This window comes from Arachis hypogaea, chromosome 18 (genome assembly GCF_003086295.3).
Source record: "Arachis hypogaea cultivar Tifrunner chromosome 18, arahy.Tifrunner.gnm2.J5K5, whole genome shotgun sequence".
NCBI lineage: Eukaryota > Viridiplantae > Streptophyta > Magnoliopsida > Fabales > Fabaceae > Arachis > Arachis hypogaea.
The window spans coordinates 1,263,820-1,286,276 of record NC_092053.1 but is presented as its reverse complement, the minus strand read 5'-3'; the positions used below and the strand labels follow the sequence as shown (position 1 = coordinate 1,286,276).

Genomic DNA, 22,457 nt, shown 5'->3' with positions numbered 1-22,457 from the left:
ATGGCATTGTTAATAATAATATTATTGGGGACACATTCACAGTGCTGTAAGCTTCAACTTGCATGGAAGATTCAAAAGTGACAAAAACAAAGCCTAGTTCTAAGGCTTTTTTTTTTTGTGTTTTGTGTGGACATCCATCACTACATGCATGCATGCAATGCAGTAATATCTCTTATGTAATATAATTTGGAGAATTATAAAATGAACGGTAGACAAAATATTTTTAGATGAAGTATTATGATCAAATTGGAGAATTATATATTGTGTGTGTCCCCGCCTTATGCAGCAACCCATTGGCCAGCGGCAGGCCCTTAAATGGAACTCCGATCCGCGACGGATTAGTCTTTGGCATGTTGGGGAATACCGTGAGAAAAAAAAATATATATATATATGGTGAATTCTACCCAACCCCCTCTAAAATAACATGTAAGTTACCCTTCATGATGTGTCACATTTTAATTGGTCATTACTTAACTATAGTTGGATTATTTTGTAATTTATTATTTGAGATGGGTAATTGTATAATTTCTTAAAATATTAAAATTCTACCCCATTAATTGAAGCACGTTCTCACGCAATCTCTTTCTACAGTGCATCATTCCTTAACGAGTCGTTGAATTTCCATGGCTTGTAACTTCTTCGTTCTTCCCAGTATAGTCAGCACCGACTTCCAGTATAGTCAGCACCGACTTCATTGCTATCTCATGTCCCCTCACTCAATCTCTTTTTTTTTTTTTTTTTTTTACCATGGATCATTCCTTACCAATATAATTAATGGTTAGTTTGGTTATTAAATTTTTTTCATTAAAAATAATATATGGAATATATATTCATATGTAAAATATAATATAATATAATAAAATAAATCTATTAAGAGTACTTAAAAGTATAATTAAAATCAGGAATATATAAATATAATAATAAAATTTGTACTCTAAACAAGTAAACATATCTTTTATCATACATAAATTATTTAAAAAAAATATAAATTGTTAAAATTAATAACACAAATTTAAAATGATAAAATTCAACTTTCTTACAAGTAATTTTTATAGTATTTTTATTCTTTTAATTTTTAATTTATTAATATTTTATTATTTAATTAATGATTAAACAAATTATTTTCATGAGAAATATTTTTTGTATAATCTTAAAGAAGAGACCAATATACCAATTTAAAAATTAACGTAAAAATGATATTTTAAATAAAAAATAGTTAATATTAAAATTTTTAAATACAAAAGCAAATTATATAGATATTCAGGATATAAATATAAAATACATGTTTAAAATAAATAAAGGAGACAAAAATAATTATTTATTTCTCATGAGTACTTCCATTTTATCTGTTTTATTTATTTTATGCATATATTTTATATTTATCTTTTAAATATTTATACAAATTATTTTTATATTTAAAAATTTTAATATTAAATATTTTTTATTTAAAATTTCATTTTTACTTTATTTTTTAACCTAATATATTGGTCTCTTCTATAAGATAATACAAAACATAATTTTTTATAAAAATAATTTGTTTAATCATTAATTAAATAATAAAGTACTAATAAATTGTAAATTAAAAGAATAAAAATATTATAACAAATACAGTAAAAAATTAGATTTTATTATTTTAAATTTGTATTATTAATTTTGATAATATATTATTTTTTAAATAATTTATGTATGATAAAAAATATGTTTACTTGTTTAGAGTACAAATTTTATTATTATATTATTATATTTATGATTTTAATTATACTTTTAAGTATTTTAAATAGATTTATTTTATTATATTATATTTTAAATATGAATATATATTCCATCTTGTAATTAAATAAATATATATTTTGCGTGAGAACGTGCTTCAATTAACGGGTAGAATTTTAATATTTTAAGAAATTATACAATTATCCATCTCAAATAATAAATTACAAAATAACCCAACTATAGTTAAGTAATGACCAATTAAAATGTGACACATCATGAAGAATAATTTACATGTTATTTTAGAGGGGGTTGGGTAGAATTCACCTATATATATATATTGTGTGTGTGTTCGTAATTTTATTATTAGTTAATTTTTTTTATTGAGCCAACAATGGTTAAACCAACTTAAATAACTGATTTTTTAAAATTAGAATAAAATAAAATAGTTAACAATAAAATACACTTTTAATCAATATTAAGTATTTTGTCTTTTTAAAAATCCAATTGGTGTATGTTGATTCAATTGATTTAATCTTCTTTTTGGTTGAACAAAAAACTAAGTTTGGAGAAAAAAAAATCATACTGCATAGAAAAAAAATGTTAAAGAAGCAATACTTTTTATTAATATTAACTAACACGTTAGTTAAATATTTTATTTTTATTAGATTTAAAATTTTTCAAATTCTAAACCTCCTGATAAATGTTATTAATCATATAGCAGTATTATTATTATATGATTGTGGATGAAAAGTAGATTTTGAAAAGATTAGATAATGTTCTCATCAACTTGCATTGCAAGATAAACTTCGAATTACTATTGCTATCGAAGTCATGCCCTATCAATAATAATATTATATTATTACCGTAGAGTTTAAAAGAAATATTAGGTAAATAAATTATTTTTATATTCAAGTTTTTTTTTTTTTATGTTTTCCCTTCTTTTTTAACTAAAATCTATAGTTATTAATCATTAAACTATTAGATTAATTTAATTAAATAATTATTAAAATAACTTGATAATGTAGTATCATTGATAATTTAACTTCTTCCACATTTATTTGATGGATGATGATGAAGATCGATGGCAATACATTATGTAATTAAATGTGATGAGATAATAAAAATACTCACACTTTTCTTTTAGTTTCTTAGTTTCTCCCTACAATAATACTTTCAAATACTTATGTTCTTAAAAGGATTAAATTCCTATCCAAAGTAAGCCTTGTATATAAGTAATGCATGTATAAAGACACCTAAAACATTTTTTTTTAAAGATATTTCTTAGTAATTAAAATTTAACATATATAATCGATTAAATCATGTTATTTTTGTTAAAATTAGGCTAGACAAATTGATTTAACCGAAAAAATAGTGAATCAAATCTTAAACTGGTCTAAATTAATATTATTTTTTATAAAAAATTACTACAATACCTTTTATTGTAGAAAATGTTTAAAATACTCTTATTTTATATATATATATATATATATATATATATATATATATATATATATATATATTAATTTTAAAAATTCTAAATCCTAACCCACGATAGAAAAATAAAGAATTAAAATTTAGAATTTTCAAAACTAATATATATAATAGAAGTATTTTAGTCATTTTTTATAATAAGGTATTGTAATAGTCATTTTCTAACAAAAATAATATTAATTTAGACCAGTTCAAGATTTGATTCACCATTTTTCAATCAAATCAATTTATCTAGTCTAATTTTGACAAAAATAACACGATTTAATCGATTATATATGTTAAATTTTAATTATTAAAAAATATTTTTATAAAAAGACGTTTTCAATGTCTTTATCTGAGTGGCTCCTATGCGGTATCCTTATTCATGGAAATTCATAAAGAAATATTAATTAAAGAACGTGGAAATCATCAATTTTATGTTTCCCTACACGTTTTTAATTTGTTCCCTTTTTTTTTTCATGTTGCCCTATTAAAATTTTTTATTAATAAAATTTTTAAATACATATTAGTTAAACTCATACAATATTTAAAAATATTAAAATAAATATGCGATAGATTTTGGAAAAGATATTTTTTAGACACATCAATTTATAATATTTATTTATGATGTTTTCTTTTTAAATGCCTCAATCTGATAAGTGAATCAAGTTCCGACAACCTTATTTAATAATAATAGGAAACGAATAAAGTACTACTGTTTACCATGTAATCATGTATGAAGAATTGCATAATTGCCATGAGGCATGAATCACGCGCTAACCTCCTTCGTACCTTACTCAGCACTATATTAAACTCCTCACTAAGAACTTGATGATTTATTATTCATTTTAAATTCATAGTATATATTTAATTTAAAGAAAAGTATAGGTAAACAATAAAAATATTAAACAATATAAACAATAGATATATCGGATGTTCATTTACTAGTATATGGATGATTATTTTAATATTAAAATTTAGAAAGTTAATTTAAAGGTGTAGTATGTTTTTATTTGATTAGTGGTTGTTCATATTGTTCAACAAAATCATTGTTTCCTAACATTTCTCTTAATTTAATTACATTTTTTGTTAGGTTTATATTGTAGTGGACAATCGCATATAATTTATCCTGGTATCAAATTTATAGTTAAATACTACTAGATAATTTAATATATTTAATTAAATTATCATATAGTAATTTTAAACTATTATCATATTGATACACTAAAAAAACTCTATATTGTATTGGTAGTTCTTTTTGGTAGGTAAGAGAGAATAATTCTCAATGGTTCATAATCCTTGACTAAATGACTCATTATCATGAAGAAAATTATTTTTCAATTATCTATGCATAATGCACAAAGAATAAATGTAACTTTGTCAGGAAATAAAAATTATATAATTAATAATGGTGGAAACTCAGGTACAGTCGACACGTGAAATTAATAACTAATAGCTGTTAAATAATTTGATTGATTTGACTAAATTTTTATCTAATGACTTTTAACTATCAATTTACGTAAAGTCAGCTGTACCTGAGTTTTCACCGTTAATAATTTATTAAACAACGTAATAAAGTGATGGCAAAATCAGTGACAACACAATATAAGCATTGGAGAGTAAACACTGATATGAGTGATATCATCATGATTCCAATAATTAAGTTTATGATAAAAACCTCTTTTATACATTATTAAGATTTAAATCATTTGATCATAGGAAAGTTTCTCAAAACAAAGAAGATCATTGTAGAATAAATGGCGATAAATAAAAAGAAAAGCGAGTTACTACTTACTAGCAAAAGATAAGAAGAGAAAGGAAACAGAGAAAGCAAGCAGGGGAAGCAGCATTATATTACAGTTAGACCAAAAATAACGAATCAGCCATTGATGGCAACATCTGATTATGATAGCAAAATGAGGCAACACTCACGAACACCTCCAAACACTTTGGAACTGAATGATTCATGTTTCTACTAAACAGAACCCCAAATTGGAACCACACACTCAGAGGCAGAGAGGTCTTCTGCTTCAAACATCATCATCATTTCCGACAAAGTTGAAGCCGCCATTGGCGGGAACACCCAACTGTCCACCGAGTCAAGAAGCATGAACTCAGTCCCCGAGTCAACCGAGTCGAAGCTCTTTTCTTCTATATTTGGCAGCTCTACAATCTCGCTCAGCTCTGACGACTCTGTTTCCTCTGTTCCTTCTTCCGAGTCAGAGGAAACAGAGTCGAAGTCTACCATGGCCGCAGCCTCTGCTGCCGCGGCCTGGATGTCACGTGGAGTCGGCGTGACTGGTCTAGGAAGCAGTTTAGCAATCTTTGGGAAGTTAAGAATGGCTGCTTTGCCCTTAATGCACAAGGCGGCGACGTCGTGCGCACGCGCGGCCATTTCCGGCGTAGCGAAGGTGCCGAGCCAGATTCGAGATTTTTTGCGAGGCTCGCGAATTTCGGAGACCCATTTGCCCCAATTTCGCATCCGTACACCGTGGTAGACGGGGTGCTTGCTGCAGTCTCTGGGTTTCTTGGGCTTGCTCTGTTTTTTAGGGGAGCGTGTTGTGGAGGAAGTGGTAGAAGCTTCAGCCATTGTTGAATTTGTAATCAGAAAGGGAATGTTTGAGAAGAAGAAGAAGAATATTGATAGTACATGATAGTAGAATGATTGATATAGAGGTGCCAAGAACAGAGGCAGGAGGCAGAGGAATAGCAGTGTGTGATGAGTAGAAATATAGCTTATGAGTAGGCTTTTTGTAGCCAAAATGGTACGCTCCCATACAGGATATAGCGACCTTTAACCTACCAATAATATGTTCAACTATGTAAGCTCTACGCTGAAATTAGTCACAAAATTAGTTATTAGTATAAAATATATATTAATATATAAAATAAAATAAAATTATTTTATAATTATGTTTATATAAAATTAATATTTAAAAATTATTAAATAATTTAATAAATTTGACTAAATTATTGTATAATAATTTTTAATTATTAATTTTATAAAAAAATAATTATATATAAATTTTTATTATAAAATAAATATTGATAATAAAATAAATAATACATGTATTTATTAATTAATTTTAATGATTAATTTTAAATTATATATAATATTTTTAAAATATATTTTTGTTTGGACTTAATAAAAAATATTAGATAATTTAAAGTATTTAATTAAATTATTTTTAAAATTTTTAATGATTTATTTTATATAAAAATAAAAAAAAGTATAAGAACCAACATATTATTTGTCAATTTATTGTCAATAATAATTAAGTATTATATTTTAAATATATATATATAAAGAGATACATCCAAAAAATATATTTATAAAGACACTTCTATTAAATATAGCTATAAAAAAGATATTTTTATTAGACACATCTATAAAGATACTTTCATTAAATACAGTTATAAATAAGAATTGACAAATATTGACAGAAATACTGTTGATAACGTAGGTAGCAGGACTGTAATAAATTTTGAGCTTTCAATATGTTTTAGTTTGAAAAATGTTAAGAGGGCAGCATTTTTATTGGGAAGATCAGAAAAATGTCGACTTGATTCATATATAATTTTATCACATGTATTATACAACATGGTCAATAGTTGCTACAAGCTAGATGTTGATTGATGATACACTCTTGTAAACACAAACTAGGGAATTTTTCAGGGAGGGAAAAAAGAAATAAGTGAAGAAATGTGGATACTTTATGAGTAATAAAACATACTGGGGTTAAAAATGGAAATGCATAAAGATAGAAATTAATGTTTCCATTAGGGTTGTCTAGTGAAGAAAATACTACCAGGTGATGCAGTAGCAGGAAGGATTGGGTGGAGCAACGGACAAGAATGACGCAGTAGATAGAATCTCAATTTAACATTTAAAATTTTTAATATTAAAATTTTAAATAAATCAATTAATTTTATAAAATTTTTATTAAATTTAATAATTTTATGATTTAAAATTTATTAAAATTTTATATTTTACGTATTTAATTTATTTTTTTGATTGCACGTGAAATCTCAATTTTTTTCGCCTTACACAACACCACATACATAGGCCCCACACAGGTATTTTGTATTTAGTATTTTGTACTAGCAATGTTGTTATTAATTATAAAGTTTTAATTATTTATTTAATGCTATCAACCTGGCCTTTCTGGCTAAGCCTCATAAGTCCACATCTCACCTTTCTTGTGCTCCCTTATTTAGCCCCTAGGGGTCAAAATTGTCTGGTGCATTGTCCAAACCCCATTCCCCACCTATTTAAAGGATTTTCACATCCAATTGCTGCCTTCCACAATTTCATAATTCATTAGCCCTTTGGACAAACTCTATGCTACACTCACCACTACTCTTACCATCATTTCTTCTTTTTCTTTTGTTTTTTTCCTTTATTTAATTATTATTATTAGAATTTAATTTTTATATATTATCAGTATAACAACATTATTTATACAAACAACTAATTATAAATTAGAATAAAATATATTTTTTATTGTTAAAATTTATCTCAAAAATATTCTTAAACTTTATTTTGTTTCATTTATTCTTAAATTTTTTATTTGTATCAAATATATTTTTAACAGTTAAATTTTAAAAAAAATTAGGACTAATTTAGTAATAATATATATGACAATTATGTCTGATTTGTTTGTGTTAAAGATTATTTTTGAGAAATTATTGTTGAATTAGTGTTAAATTTTTTGAAAAATTAGTTGTCAAGGATATGTTTGAAGCAATTAAAAAAATTTTTGAGATAAAATTAAAACAAAATAAAATTTAGAAATATTTTTAATTAATAAATTTTAAAAATAAAAAATATACTTTATCTTATAAATTATATCAAAAAAAATAATTAATCTTTATATTTAAAAAAATAAATCTAATTAGATAATCGTATAATTTTTTTTACACTATTATATTGTACTAAAATTAAACTACTATTATTTATTATTATAAAATGTTTTAATTTATGTTGTTTCTAATTGTTAGGACTTGGGATAGTACTAATTGAGATAGAAGGGAATTAAAGTCTTAATCATCCATTCTAAGAAAAATGAATGCATGGGATGATAACGCACTTTATCTTTTGGGAGGCTAAATATTCCATTAATGTCTTAATCATTGTTTGTAAGTTAGTAAGCATAGCTACACATTGACATATATATAACCATAGTCCATAGATTATAGATAGATATAGGTTTGCTTTGCTTTGCTTTGCTTTCGCTTATTAATCAACGACACCAATATATGATGCTCTAGAATCTAGATATGTAGGGGGTGGTAGCCCTTAATTGCTAATTGCTATGGATTTTTTAGAAACCGCCACTATATATCCACGTTACCACTATGGAAGTGACACATCTAAATTAGATGCACTAAAAGTAAAAATCATTTCAGCATCACCGTCTATATCACCATCACCAATTATTCAAGATCTATGTAAGCGTGAAAATCACATCAATAATCTACACATGATAATAATATATGTATATATAAGTGCACAATATCATATTTAGTAAAATAAAAAAAATATTGATATAATATATATATTCTTTAAGATGAATTCTATCCTACTCTCTCTAAAGTAATATGTAAGTTATCTTCACTGATGTGTCATATTTTAATTGAGTGTTTATTTTAACCTGAGTTACTTTAATCTTATGAGAGTTAATAATATTTTGAAAGACGGTGACGGTCTGATAGAAGAAGAAAATGAAACACACAATAAGACGGTGATACTTAGGAGGCACAACGACGACGATAAAAGAGTAGGGAGGAGTAAACGCAATTAGAGAGAGTTGGAGTACCTTTTATAGAAGAATGATTTAGGAAGAAAAAATAAGACACCCAATGAGACGGTGATGTTTGGGAGGCGCAACGACAACGAAAGAGTGGAGAAGATAACTCAGGTTAAAATAAACACCCAATTAAAATATAACACATCAGATATGGTAACTTACATGTTACTTTAGAGAGGATACGATAGCATTCACCATTTTTTAAATATTCACAGGTTAAATTCTTGAAGAGTAATTTGAGCCTTAGGTGACCATACATCATAAAGGAATAAAAGAATATATAAGCATGCTAATTCGAGCATTATACATCCAAATTACTTAGCATAATTTCTTAGGGTTTCCATAAGTGCTTTATTTTGAGGGTAGACTAGGGAGATATTACATTATTGCGTGTTTGTTGGAATAAATATAATATAGAATACTATGTTGTTCCCAAACAGATAATGATTACTGATTAGGAATACTTTTATTAATCATTTTTCTATTACACTAAAATATGCTACGTACTGTTTTCAATTTTCTGCAACAATGAAGTTTTGGTATACACATTGATCGCTATTGTCGTGACATTCATTATGAAAAGTATAATTTATTATTTTCAATATTTTACCAATATTTCGCAACGTATTATATCTACAAGAATAGTGTGGTAATGCCAATAATATATAGGAAAAAAGACAGATAGGTCCTGACTTTTTAAATTTTTGACAAATACATTCTTGACAAAATTTAAATATAAAAAAGTCTTTGACTTTAATAAACGGAAGACAATTTAGTCTTTCCATTTATTTGTCTCTCATACACCAAATGGAATTGGTTGACGTGGCTGAAATGATGTCTAAGTGTCCGTTACGGTGCTACGTTGGAAAGAAAATAAAGTTCGAAAGACAAATAAGTCCTTGACGTCATTTTGCAAATAAAGTAGTAGTCTAATATTAAATAAATATCTGAGGTTGTAACTTCTAAATTGAGAATTTCATCAAGTCAATGCGTTGGGAAAAAGGTACTTAATTAATATATGTTAAGGGTTATTATTATTAGAGTAGAGTGATAAATAAATTTTTTATTATTTACATTTTGTATTAATTAGTTTTTAAAAAAATTATTAATAAAGTTTTTTAAATAATAAACGTAGATAAATTAGTTTAAATTAATATTTTTTATTTTAATTATATAGACTAATTTAAAAATAGTATGTCTATATTTATTATTCTAAAAAATTTTATTAGTATTTTTTTTAGAGATTAATTTAATCTATTCAAAGTGTAAATTTTTAGAAGTTTATTATTATTATTATTATTATTATTATTATTATTATTATTATTATTATTATTATTATTATTCTTAACTTCTATAATATTAATATGTAACTAATAACATAAAAATGATGATAGTCATTATCTTTTTCCCACAATTTTAAATTTGAATTTGTTATTTTTAATGGATTTCATATTAAATTTATTTAATAATTTATTATAATATTAACTGAAATAATTAGCTGCTATAGTATTAATTTTCTGACATTATCTTTAATTAAACACTATGCAAGATTCTGAATACCCAAAACACTAGATATTTATAATATTTTGTTTGGTCTAAAACACAATGCCCCCTAATTAGAAACTTATGGCATTATTCAGAGAAACAGTTTTTGCCCACTCTATTCTGCTGGATCACGTGGCCAGGCCTTCAGGCTTCAACACAAAAACACAAACACAGCTATAACTAGCACCTTGCTACATTGCTCAGACAAGAGTTAGTTGTTTGATCCATCTTCTGCATCTGACAACTTGTAATTTAGATCACCTTAGATATTATATTCGATCAAACTTTTTAAATTATCAATCAAGGACTCATCATATTACTATACAAATACACAATACGCATATGAAAAATATTTGATAACAAAAAAAAAAAAGCTAAAAATAATAAGAACATATTTTATTTAATATTTATTAATTATTATAATAATTAATAAATATTAAAAAATTAAAATAAGATTTTTTTGTTTTTTTAATATTTTGTATGATAATGAATGATATTTTGTATGATAATATTTTGTTTTTTTAATATTTTTTTAATACTTTTTAATATAATTTTTTCAATAATTAGGGTATGATAATGAATGATGAGATTCTCATGCTTAGGTTTATTTTATGTCTCATGAACACTGTTATTTTTTAAAATGTTATTTATATACTAAAATCAGTCACTAAAATATCAACCATCAATATATATATATATATATTAACATGTATTTTATATTAGTGACTAACTTTAGTGATTAATTTTAGTGTACATGTAGCATAGTCTTTTAGTTATATATATAATTGAACAAAGACCAAATTAAATAAAATATTAGAAAGATATTAATAATTTTATAATAAAATTAAATAAGATTAAAATAAAAATTTTAAAAGAATTAAATTAAAATTTATATATAATTTATAAAAAAAAAAATTAAAATTTAGGGAGGTCATTACCCTCCTCCCTTCTCACTACATACAAGATTTCGCCTCAGCAATTGGATAAACATATAAAACGTTAAAACTCTAAAAAAATAACATATATAGAGTTGAGTTACATATATATCTAAGAGAATATTATTCACAGCAATAATAACATAATGAGAAAGAGTGATATATCATATATGATGACATCATATTTCTGTAGCCATTGCGAAAGTTTTGTTTGTTACGAAATAGTCCGAAGGTCACTGCCACAAAAGCTTGTTATTTCTGAAAACTCCACAAAATAAATGCTGATGAGAACTTTAGTTACTTGAAGTGTGAATGAATACGTTTAAATCTTTAGCCTTAGCTTCCATAAGTTTATTAAGATACACGATAGATCCCAGTGTGATGATTGCTAGGAATATTACCATAAATTCCAACTCAGGCAGGAATAAGAATCATTTACAGCTAATGACAATTAATGTGATGTGTCTTTTTAACAACAAGAGTGATATCAGGACAAGAGCCACTGATCATAAAACAATGCCACATTTGTTTCATCTTTTAGGCACTCCAAACCATCGTATATATAAATGCATATTCATTGAGCCTTCATGTTTGAGGTACGTATCTAATACATACATGAATACGGATGATTGTATGTACGTACTTCCATGCATGCATGACAAGATAATAACTAAGACTACATAAATACAACTATGCTATTTCTACATTAAAATTAACTATTAAAATCAATCATGAGTATAAAATATTTGTTGAAATATAAATACACATTAAAAAAAAAAAAGCCAACAATGATAAATATATTTATACATAAATATATTGGTAACTAATTTTAATATTCAAATAGCATTTTGATATGCCTATGGCGAGTTATATACGTTCTACTGTTCTAGGTAAACTTAAAAATGTCTTTTAAGTTTTATTTTGTTTTAATTTTATCCTAAAAATTTTTAATTTACGTCAAATATACCACTGATAGTTAAATTTTCAAAATATTTAAGACTAATCCAATAATAATGCATGACAATTATATTTGATTTACTTGTGTTGAAGGTTGTTCTTATGTAATTATTGTTGAACTGATTTTAAATTTTTTGAAAAATTAGCCGTCGGGATTATTTTTGATACAAATCGAAAATTTTTAGGACAAAATTAAAACAAAATAAATCTTAAAAATATTTTTAAAAATATATTCAAAGTTTGATAACTATCAGTAAAGATCTAATTAAAAAAATCTAATATAATAATTCATCAGTAAAATTATAAGGACAAAGATAATATTTAAACCAATTTTTTTTTTATAAATAAAATAATATTTTGTTTAAAGTTTTCTTGTCATCATCGTCTGTTATGTTTAAAGTTTTTTTTTTCGTTAGGGATGTTTAAAGTTCGTTTTCAAAAAAGTGAAGCCCAGTACGGGTATAACCATTTTAAGGCCCACATAAAAAGGCCCAACAATATTCTGAGACAAAAAAAAATGACACGTGAGTCCTGCGTGTTCGTGCGGTTTGGGTTTCTGCACTGGTATGTGTGTGAGAGAGAGAGTGGAGAATGATAGCGTGCAGGTCTGTGTTTCTGAAATTCACCAACACGTATGTTGCTGCTGCTGCTACTGCTACTGCATCACATCGTATCTTTCAGGTTCCCTCATTCCCCACTCGATTTGTTTGTCTATAATTTTTAAATTTGTTCTAAGATTTTGATTTGAATTAATTTGAGAATTTCGGAACTGAGTAGGGAAAGTGCAGTTATCATAGTTTGAGGTGTAATTATATGATGCGGGGTAGAAATAGAAAGAAGAGAATATGCATTGATGATAAGAACTCCAATAACAAACCTAAAACCATGCTCTGGAGACCAGTTTCCACTACTGCCACTTCTTCTTCTCTAGGTAGCTATTACTATTACTCGCTTCCTTCTGTCATTTCTTAATCCTCCTATTAAATTCAGTAAAAACTTGAGTTATCTGAGCTACTATTAAATGGTGTGGTTTTCTAGAAAGTTCGGCTATGAAGGATCTAACGGTTGAGTCAGAAGATGGAGGGAAAGTTCGAGCCACTATTTCAACTGATCATACCATCAACGAAGCTGTTGTAGTTACTGATGAAACTACTGAATCGGCTACCTTTTTTTCCAATGATGAACAGAGAGTAATAGAAGGGGAATCGTCTAGTTCCATTGAGAAGCATTCAGTTTCTGTCGAGGCAAGATTAGAAATTTCACTTCCTTTCTTGATTAAAATGCTGTCAGCCTTGATTAAAATTGTTCTTCACACCTACTTCAAGCTAGTTTCTTTTCTGATTATGAACTGAACAGTGAAAAAAATTCTGTAGTTTCATCTTTGTTTTCTTTGTGTCTGTTGTGCAGGTTGGCACTTCGCTATTTCGATTTATTAAAGGAAAAGGGTGAAGCCGTAAAGCTAGTTTTAAATTTATGTTTGTCTTTGCTTGCTACATTGCTTTGCCAACTTGAAGTAGATAAATTTAAGAAGAAAATGAAAGGGAGGGTGCCTATTACATGGGTAAAGCTGATAAAAAGATTTCTTACATAGTTATAAATAGAAAACAAATTATGGGCTGGGCTGAAAAGGCAATTAATAATGCATAGAGGAATTTTAAATGGTTTTGGCTCTTGGATTCATATAGCCAATATATAGGACAATCGTACAAATATCATTGCTGTTGTCATATGCAAAGGTTAGAAGATTGAGTTTATTATTTGCGAAGTATATTATATACTTGTTGCTTATACGTATTGTTTCAGGGGATCCACACAACAGAAGATAGAAGAGGAATTGGGGGTTAAGATAATAATACCTACTTCAAAAGAAGATGATTTTGTGAGTAAGTTCCTGGCTGTACCTAAGTTACTGCCTAACTTGTATGGATCAAATTGAAATGTTTATTTTCTATTATGCTTTCATTTTAACTTTGATATGGTTATGGCATAGCTGATTTAATATAGTTCATTCATAATATAATATATTCAGTTCATGAGTGTTTGTTAACTCTATATATGTAGCACCTGATTGATTGAGAGACCAGCACATAGTAATTATATGTGCAGGAATCTTTCATTGGCTTAGTTGGTGGATTTTCATTTAAGTAGAGGCTCTTCCCTCTTACCAGCTTGACTCCTTACTACTGTGCCATAAGGAAATCCAATATCTAAATGATTTGTCGTAATTGTCTTTTGCAGTCATTGAGGGTACTTCTGTTGATAGTGTGAATTCAGCTGTAGAGAAGATACAGGCTATAATTGATGAGGTCAGTCTCCTGTCCATACCGTTTGTCAAAAGTTCTATGGCTATGGGTACATTCTTTGTCCAACTTATGCAAAGATTCATGTATTTTCTTGTGTTTATACCAGTCAGTTAATAGTCGAAATCTTGATTATTCACACTTCATATCACTTCCATTGGCCATCCATCCTGAGTTAGTTGATAAACTCATCAATTTCCAAAACTCTATATTGGGAAATGGAGATGCTAGCACGAATGAGGATGAGGATACTACTGAAAATACAGAAGTAGATCAATTGTCAAAAGAAAATGTTGATGTTGCAGTTGAACTTAAAGTCGAAGATGGTAGTGCAGCAGTTAAAGTTAATCTTACTAACATACCACTTGTCAGTTATGCACCTAAAGCATCCAAGTCTTCCAACTCTTCCACTTCCTCTGGTATGAAAACAATCTATTTTGATATATTTAACATGTGTAATTGGTTTAGAAATTCCCATTAAGAGACTCTGGAATTAATTCTTCAGCCTAAATATTTTTATGTATGTGCTTATGTTTGTTTTATTGCATTTTAATATTCCTCTTCATTTTCCACTTTGTGGAGCCTGAAGCCTAAACTATGTTTCCTGGTTAAATTCCCAAGATGATTTTATTATGCAGTGACCAGGACCATTTTTATAGTGTGTGAATATAGTTTATCGCGTACAAGCTCGACATCCCCCCCTCCCCCTCTCTTTTTCCTACAATCATACAGTCAATATTAAATTGCACTGAGCTTTGTCACACTTTTTCAGATTTGGGGATTGACAAATCTATATTCATAAAGCCTAAAACCTTTCACCTTACTGTGCTCATGCTTAAGCTCTGGAACAAAGACAGAGTTAAGAGAGCCACAGAAGTCTTGCAGGTGATGTTTGTTAAATTCAGCATTATGACATGTTATGTGAATTAGATTGTTACGTTTATACTTATATATGTAACTGTGCAGAGTATCTCCTCAAAAATTATGGATGCTTTGGATAATCGGCCTCTTTCTATAAGACTAAAAGGATTGGTAAGAGTCTATTTTGTGGTCTATTTTAGCAAAAATGATTTTCATTTATAACTACTTTCTGATTACCCATTGCCTAAATATAAAGTGACATTTTAGGACTAAGATATTCAATAAAGACTAACTGTACACGACTCAAAGAATCGACATCTTAATAATTTTAATATCTTTTGTTGAGTAGAACTTTTTTCCTTTAACCATTAAATTTGGCTCTTGTGGAATTTGTTTGCCATCTTTAATAAGAAAAATATATTCCCGATCTTGCAGGATTGCATGAAAGGTTCTTTGGCAAAAGCCCGTGTTTTGTATGCTCCTGTGGAAGAAATCGGCAGTGAGGGCCGTCTTTTGCGTGCATGTCGTATCCATCTATGAATTGCTTTGTGTGTGTATATATTTCCTGGTGTAGGGATTTAGGAGCTTATTTTTGTTCTTCTCTGAATAACGGATAATTATGGATCAATAACTATGCATGTTTTTGATAATATTTTGCTTTCCGAAGTATTATTTGTGTTTTCTGAGCTTTTCTAGAAGTCATAATTGATGCATATACTGAAGCTGGACTTGTCTTAGAGAATGATGCTAAGCAAAGCCTCAAGGTAAATCAAATTTAGCGGGTTCATTGTACAATTTGCTTCTTTTGGATAGATGGTAATTAAAATATTGTAACCTAAATGCCTGAGAGTTATGTTAATGCATTGTTAGCACATGTTTTGATATGAATTATGATATCATTTGTATATTTGTCGATATGTACCCCTATTGTGAATGCTATTTATCGTTGCTTTTAACCAAATTATCAATCTCATTCTAGCAATAAAATGTAGTAGTCTGGAAATACCACTTTAATGCCACAATAAAGGAAAGAAGGAATACATTTCTTCTTATGATTCTTTTTTAGGAAACTGTATCCCCGGAATCATGCTTCACAACCCCCTCTTCTGTATTTAGGCAATTTTCAACCATCACTTGTCTTGTTTTTGCAGTTGCACGCCACTGTGATGAATGCAAGGCATAGTAAAAGGTAATGCTGCCGTTTATATTTCTTTTGTTCGAGTACTCTCTTAACTTTGCACTATAAACAACTTCCCTTGATCTTTAGAAACTCAGAACAGAACTTATCCGATATCGATTGCTGTTGTTCACTGTTCAGGAAGACATGGACAAAAAAGGTCGATTCTTTTGATGCTCGTGGCATATTCAAGCGGTATGGATCAGAGGAATGGGGGGAGTATCTAATTCGTGAAGCTCATCTTTCGCAGAGATTTTCCTTTGACGAAAATGGATATTACCATTGCTGTACTTCAATAACTTTTCCTGAAGAAATGCAGGTAGAAATAGAATGATCGATGTCATAAAATTTCTGCCTGGCTCTCCCATGTGTAATTAGGAATAAGGATTTGGATAAATTTTCTGGTTAATGTTTCTACTTGCAAATAAATAAGTCAACTTGCTAATCCTAGTTATTAAAATACTCTTCAGGAAGAGTAAGTGAAGTACAGCAATGGTAATATATGGATCAAATTGAGACCAGAAATAAATAAGATCTTTTCTTAGAATGGTTAATTTTGAAGATACTAAAATACTCTTATATGTTATATATGGATCAAATTTTGTGACCAAAAATAATATTTTTATTCCACGTTATTGTATGTTTAAAAATTTTCCTTCTTTATATATTTTTTGTTGACATCGTTCCTAATATATCACTTGAAGCATCATTGTTTTTTTTTTTTTTTGTCAGTGGATTGGACAACCCCAATCCTAAGTACATAACATACCCACACACTTCTCATACATTTTATCACATTTTTTCTTCAATTGTAATTTTTAGGGTTTGAATCCTAGACCTTTGAGGTGAGAAGGGAAAGATATGCCATGTGAGCTAAGCTTCATTGGTGAAGCATCATTGTAAAAGACTAAGATTATTCATTTTCTAATGACATAGAAGAATATAAGGTAGTTTTTTTTTTTGTGGTCAACAGGCTGGCCTAGACGGAAAAAAAAAAGTAGTTCTATCGTTCTATTGCTTGAAACATGATAAGCCCATTTTTAAAAAACTACAAAAAGTACGGCAAAATAATATTTTTGTTTTTTTAGGTTCCCGAAATTTTAAATGTAAGAAGTAAGAACACAATTGTTTCTAAATTTTTTTAAAGAAAGAACAAAATCAATCGTCAAAATATTTTTGTTTATAAACGAAGAAATAAAACAACTCTTAATTTTTGTGTTACTTACATTATAAAAAAATCTGAGAATTTAAATTAAGACATTGTAAATGATTGCGCCTTTTGTCAATCCAAAGGACAAACTATTGAAGTTTAAAGTTTCAACTCTTAATTTGTTGTCTTCTTTCCAGCTATTAGTTGTTCGGGTTCCAAATTTATAAATGACAAATCAAAATTTTAACCATTATAGTTTTCTTATATTTATGTTTACTCAAGTGCAGTCTACTTCACGTGAAGTTGATAGTTAAGAACTGTTAATTTGACTAAATTTTCATCTAACGACTTTCAGTTATCAACTTTGCGTGAGTTTCTACCTTCCCAACAAGAAAAATAAAACTCATGTTCTTTCATACTTATGACTCAATTTTTTTTTACGGTATCCCTAATTCGATAGGTTAAAGTGTTGCATATATAAGATGTGATTCGACATCTGATATTAATTTAAGTGGACAAATGAACTAGCTAATGGACCAATACAAATTGGTTAATAGTTGATACTTTTTTTTACACAAAAACTCATTTTTTTTTAATTTTTTGGATTTTAGTTTTTTTTTTTCTGTTTTGGCCTTGGGATTTTGGTTTAAACATGGAGAACATTCCGGAAAATTGGGCCGAAAGCCCGAAATCTAAACTCAATCCAGTTAAAAGAGATAGATTTGTTTACCAAAAAAAAAGAGAGATAGATTTACCAAAAACGGAAAGATAGATAGGGTGTTGGTGTTAGTGTTAGTTTTGTAACGTCATAGACTCGGATAGATAGCAAGCACTAATTTCTCGCTCTGAAAGAAAAGGGGGTGCTGTTGTTAGTTTGGTGCAAACTGCGACGGTGGTTAACGCCGCCTTGTGAATTGTGATGCCGCCGCGTCCAACCTTTCTGACGACTCGGCTCACTCCTCTCTTCTCCTCGCTCTTCTCTCATTCCCAATCTCCCTACGTCTCTTTCAATTCCAACACTCCTTGCTTCTTCCGTCGCAATGCAACACGCACACTCACCACAATCGCTTCTTCTTCTTCTACTTCTTCTTCTTCTAGAAGAACCTTCTCCAGGTACAGGAAATCTCAATCTCACCACCTCAGCACGTTAGCTGAACCCACCGCAGTTAAGCTCTCAACCAAGGCACGGAGAAGAATCGCACGTGGATCTCCCGAGGGAATCTTAAAGCACAAGCTCGACGGGTGTTCTAAGACCGGTAACCTTGTTGAAGCGCTTCGTCTCTATGATGCCGCCAGAAACGACGGCGTCTCGATGAACCTCGATCACTATAACAAGCTCCTATACCTCTGTTCTGCTTCCGAGTTAGGCCTCAAGAGAGGGATGGAGATTTTTCAGCAGATGTTGATTGATCGTGTTTTGCCTAATGAAGCTACCTTTACCAATGCTGCTAGGCTTGCCGCTGCGAAGAACGATCCTGACATGGCTTTTGAATTGCTGCAGCGAATGAAGGATTTCGCTATTGCGCCCAAGCTGCGATCCTATGGCCCTGCTCTGTATGGCTTTTGCAAGACAGGTGATGCTAACAAGGCCTATGAAGTTGATGCCGACATGATTGACTCCGGCATTGCCGCCGAAGAGTCCGAACTGTCTGCTCTTTTGGAAGTTAGTGTGAGTTCAAACAGGGAAGATAAGGTTTATGAGATGCTGCAGCGGTTGCGCACCACCGTGAGGCAGGTGTCTGAATCGACTTTCGACGTGATTGAGAGTTGGTTTAACAAGGAATTCGCATCCAAAATTGGGGAAAAGAGTTGGGATGTTAACCGGATAAGAGAAGGGATTGCACGAGGAGGTGGAGGGTGGCATGGACAAGGGTGGCTTGGAAGTGGCCAATGGAAAGTGGCAAAGACTCATGTGAATCAGGATGGACATTGTCTTTCCTGTGGTGAGAAGCTTGTTAGCATTGATATTGATCCCAAAGAGACTGAAAATTTTGCTGACTCTTTATCTATATTGGCTTGCAAAAAAGATCCTAAGTTAAGCTTTATTCATTTTAAGGTATAACATTTTTTCACTGAGAATTCTGTTGAATTTTGATGGTTGTTCTTGTTCATTATAGTGCCTTTACTTCCAAGTAATATTGCCATAGGGACTGATGTGTAGGTTTAACTTTTGCAGAAATGGCTTAAGCGTTATGGCCCTTTTGATGCGGTTGTAGATGGTGCCAACATAGGCCTAGCGGATGGGCAGCATTTCAGCTTTGCGCGTGTGAGTTGAAATCATTCATTTTATTGGCACATGACAAAAGCATCTGCTTAATGGTTCTTTGCCATTGGTTGTAGCTTAGATTCGTTGTTGAAGAATTACGCCAAATGAGCCCTACGAAGAGATTGCCACTTATAATTTTGCATGTAAATCGAGTAAATTGTGGTCCTGCTCTGAGTCCAAATAACAGGAGACTTATAGAAAGTTGGAAAAAGAATGGCGTCCTTTATGCTACACCTCAGGGCTCAAATGATGACTGGTAACGAAGTACTCCATCATATTTTAGTTAGATTGAGTTGGCTAATATTGTTTTTCTCTTGTTATGAATTTCCAATTAGCCTAACGGTGCTGAAGATCCATGTAGTTAACTACATCTAGTGAGTTAGGATTTGGTTTCTGGTTACTTGTTTTGTTACATATTTAGGCCAAGGCCATCATCAATAGGAATGTGAAATCTTAAGTATAGATGTATCTTAGTAGTTATGCTTACAGTTACAAAGCTGTGATGTACTAAAATGTTGTTATCCCAGGTACTGGTTGTATGCTGCTGTTCGTTGTAAATGCTTACTCTTGACAAATGACGAGATGAGGGACCACTTGTTCCAGCTACTAGGTTCGAGTTTCTTTCCACGATGGAAGGAAAAACACCAGGTATTTCAAACTCTCAGAGAAATTCTTTTACACTATACAGTTACATCCTAATACCATTGATGATAGATGCGTTTCGTCTTGCTCCATTTCCCTAACCATAATTTTTCCTGACAACTATTCTAACATAATAAAATTGGAATCACGGGCTATTGAATTCTCAAGAACTTAAGCCTTTCTTGGTGCTGAATTTCTAAAGCACCAATTATCTTCTGATAATGACTTCAGTATATGGTTTTTGACTCATTTGAAGGACTGCTGAAGCCTTTTTTTGTTGTGCAGGTTCGAGTGTCAACCTCCACTGGCAAACCTGTCCTCATTCCGCCTCCCTGTTACTCAATAGTTATTCAGGTGAGATGATCACCCAACTGCTCTCCTTTCCATTGAATAAGAGTAGCATGTTTCCACCAAGCCTCAACAGCATGGTGCTTTTTCTCCACACTTGGTATTGAAATGAACTCACACTTGTGGTCTCAATGGTTTGGACCCATAATTTTTAAAGAAAATGAGGAATTTGGTGATTGTCTAACTCTGATTATATATTTCTCTTTATCCATCTATCTAGTAGTAGTAGAAAAGATGATTTACAGATAATAGTATGCTTTGTTTTTAGTTGTATACGTGAGCTAATAGTCTAATACCATGGTCTCATGGAAGTTAAATAAGCTTTTGGATAATATGCTGCAGGAATCTGCAAATGGCAATTGGCATGTGCCGAGTGTAACTGGCGATGATCTTGATATACCAAGGAAATGGTTGTGCGCTTCTAGATCCAGAGAAAAATCATTACACAATCTATGGAAATCCACCTCGACCACTGTTTACACATGAGAAGTGGAAAGGAGTTTTTTTTCTTATCCTTTTTATTTATTTTCAGCAGCCATAAGTATTTTCCTTATCTTAAATTTGCTGTTGCATCCTGCAGTGACAAATGCAGGAACAGGAAAAGGCTGCTACCATTCTTATCTTTAGGTTTCCCTCAGTAGTTGATATTCAGAATGAAATGAGCAAAATAGTTTTTGTTTTGATTCTTGAGGCAAGTTCAGGTAGTATGGACCAGAGGATTAGGGCTAGCTTGTAGGTGATTTAGCCTAGGAGCCTTGGCTCAAGTAGATAAAGTCCCATTTTCCTCCTATTCATTCTATCTTCTTTGTAAGAAAATACTGTTGTGCTACCACATCTATTCCTGAACTGAATATGCAGGTGCAGGTAGTATATATGATTGATGGATTTATTTTTACGGATTGGGGCTCGAGTCCACAGTATTAAATACAAAGTTTTTGGCAATGAAGAGCAGGAGGGAGCAAAATTGGAAGGAGAAAAAAATTGTTGTATCATTTTTTGTATTTACCTCTCTGGTACAATTTTTTTATGGTATAATAAATAATTTCTTTTTATCTTCTCTTATTTTTTATTAATTATTTTTAACACCAAAAGTGAAAAAGTAATTTCTAAAAGAGTTGACTAATTATTTGCTATAAGATCAAAACTATCAATATCTTAAAAACATAACTAAATAGCTAACGATTATTAAGTCGGGCTAAAAATTTTGGAGAATATCAAATTCTTCTCATAAAATCATGTGATTGTTTTACTATATCCATTACCTTCTTCTAATACAAAAAAATTGT

The 22,457-nt window shown here is 29.6% G+C and overlaps 3 protein-coding genes across 3 annotated transcripts; 2 read left to right on the top strand and 1 right to left on the bottom strand.

Moving 5' to 3' along the window:
• Positions 1-4,998: 4,998 nt before the first annotated feature.
• On the bottom strand, positions 4,999-5,963 carry LOC112772685 (dehydration-responsive element-binding protein 3). The gene has a single exon (XM_025817654.3). The coding sequence runs from the start codon at positions 5,768-5,770 to the stop codon at positions 5,156-5,158; it is 615 nt and encodes a 204-aa protein (XP_025673439.1). The 5' UTR covers positions 5,771-5,963; the 3' UTR covers positions 4,999-5,155.
• Positions 5,964-12,957: 6,994 nt separating this feature from the next.
• Positions 12,958-17,415, top strand: LOC112772684 (uncharacterized). Its single transcript, XM_025817653.3, has 13 exons — positions 12,958-13,108; positions 13,205-13,358; positions 13,466-13,671; positions 13,835-13,872; positions 14,231-14,310; positions 14,666-14,733; positions 14,837-15,146; positions 15,500-15,612; positions 15,694-15,759; positions 16,024-16,114; positions 16,285-16,352; positions 16,740-16,777; positions 16,907-17,415. Exons 1-13 carry the CDS (start codon positions 13,019-13,021, stop codon positions 17,097-17,099), a joined length of 1,515 nt encoding a protein of 504 aa, XP_025673438.1. The 5' UTR covers positions 12,958-13,018; the 3' UTR covers positions 17,100-17,415.
• A 1,274-nt stretch (positions 17,416-18,689) lies between these two features.
• On the top strand, positions 18,690-22,223 carry LOC112772683 (proteinaceous RNase P 1, chloroplastic/mitochondrial). The gene is made up of 6 exons (XM_025817652.3): positions 18,690-19,971; positions 20,092-20,181; positions 20,256-20,437; positions 20,709-20,829; positions 21,109-21,177; positions 21,514-22,223. Exons 1-6 carry the CDS (start codon positions 18,835-18,837, stop codon positions 21,655-21,657), a joined length of 1,743 nt encoding a protein of 580 aa, XP_025673437.1. The 5' UTR covers positions 18,690-18,834; the 3' UTR covers positions 21,658-22,223.
• Positions 22,224-22,457: the final 234 nt, after the last annotated feature.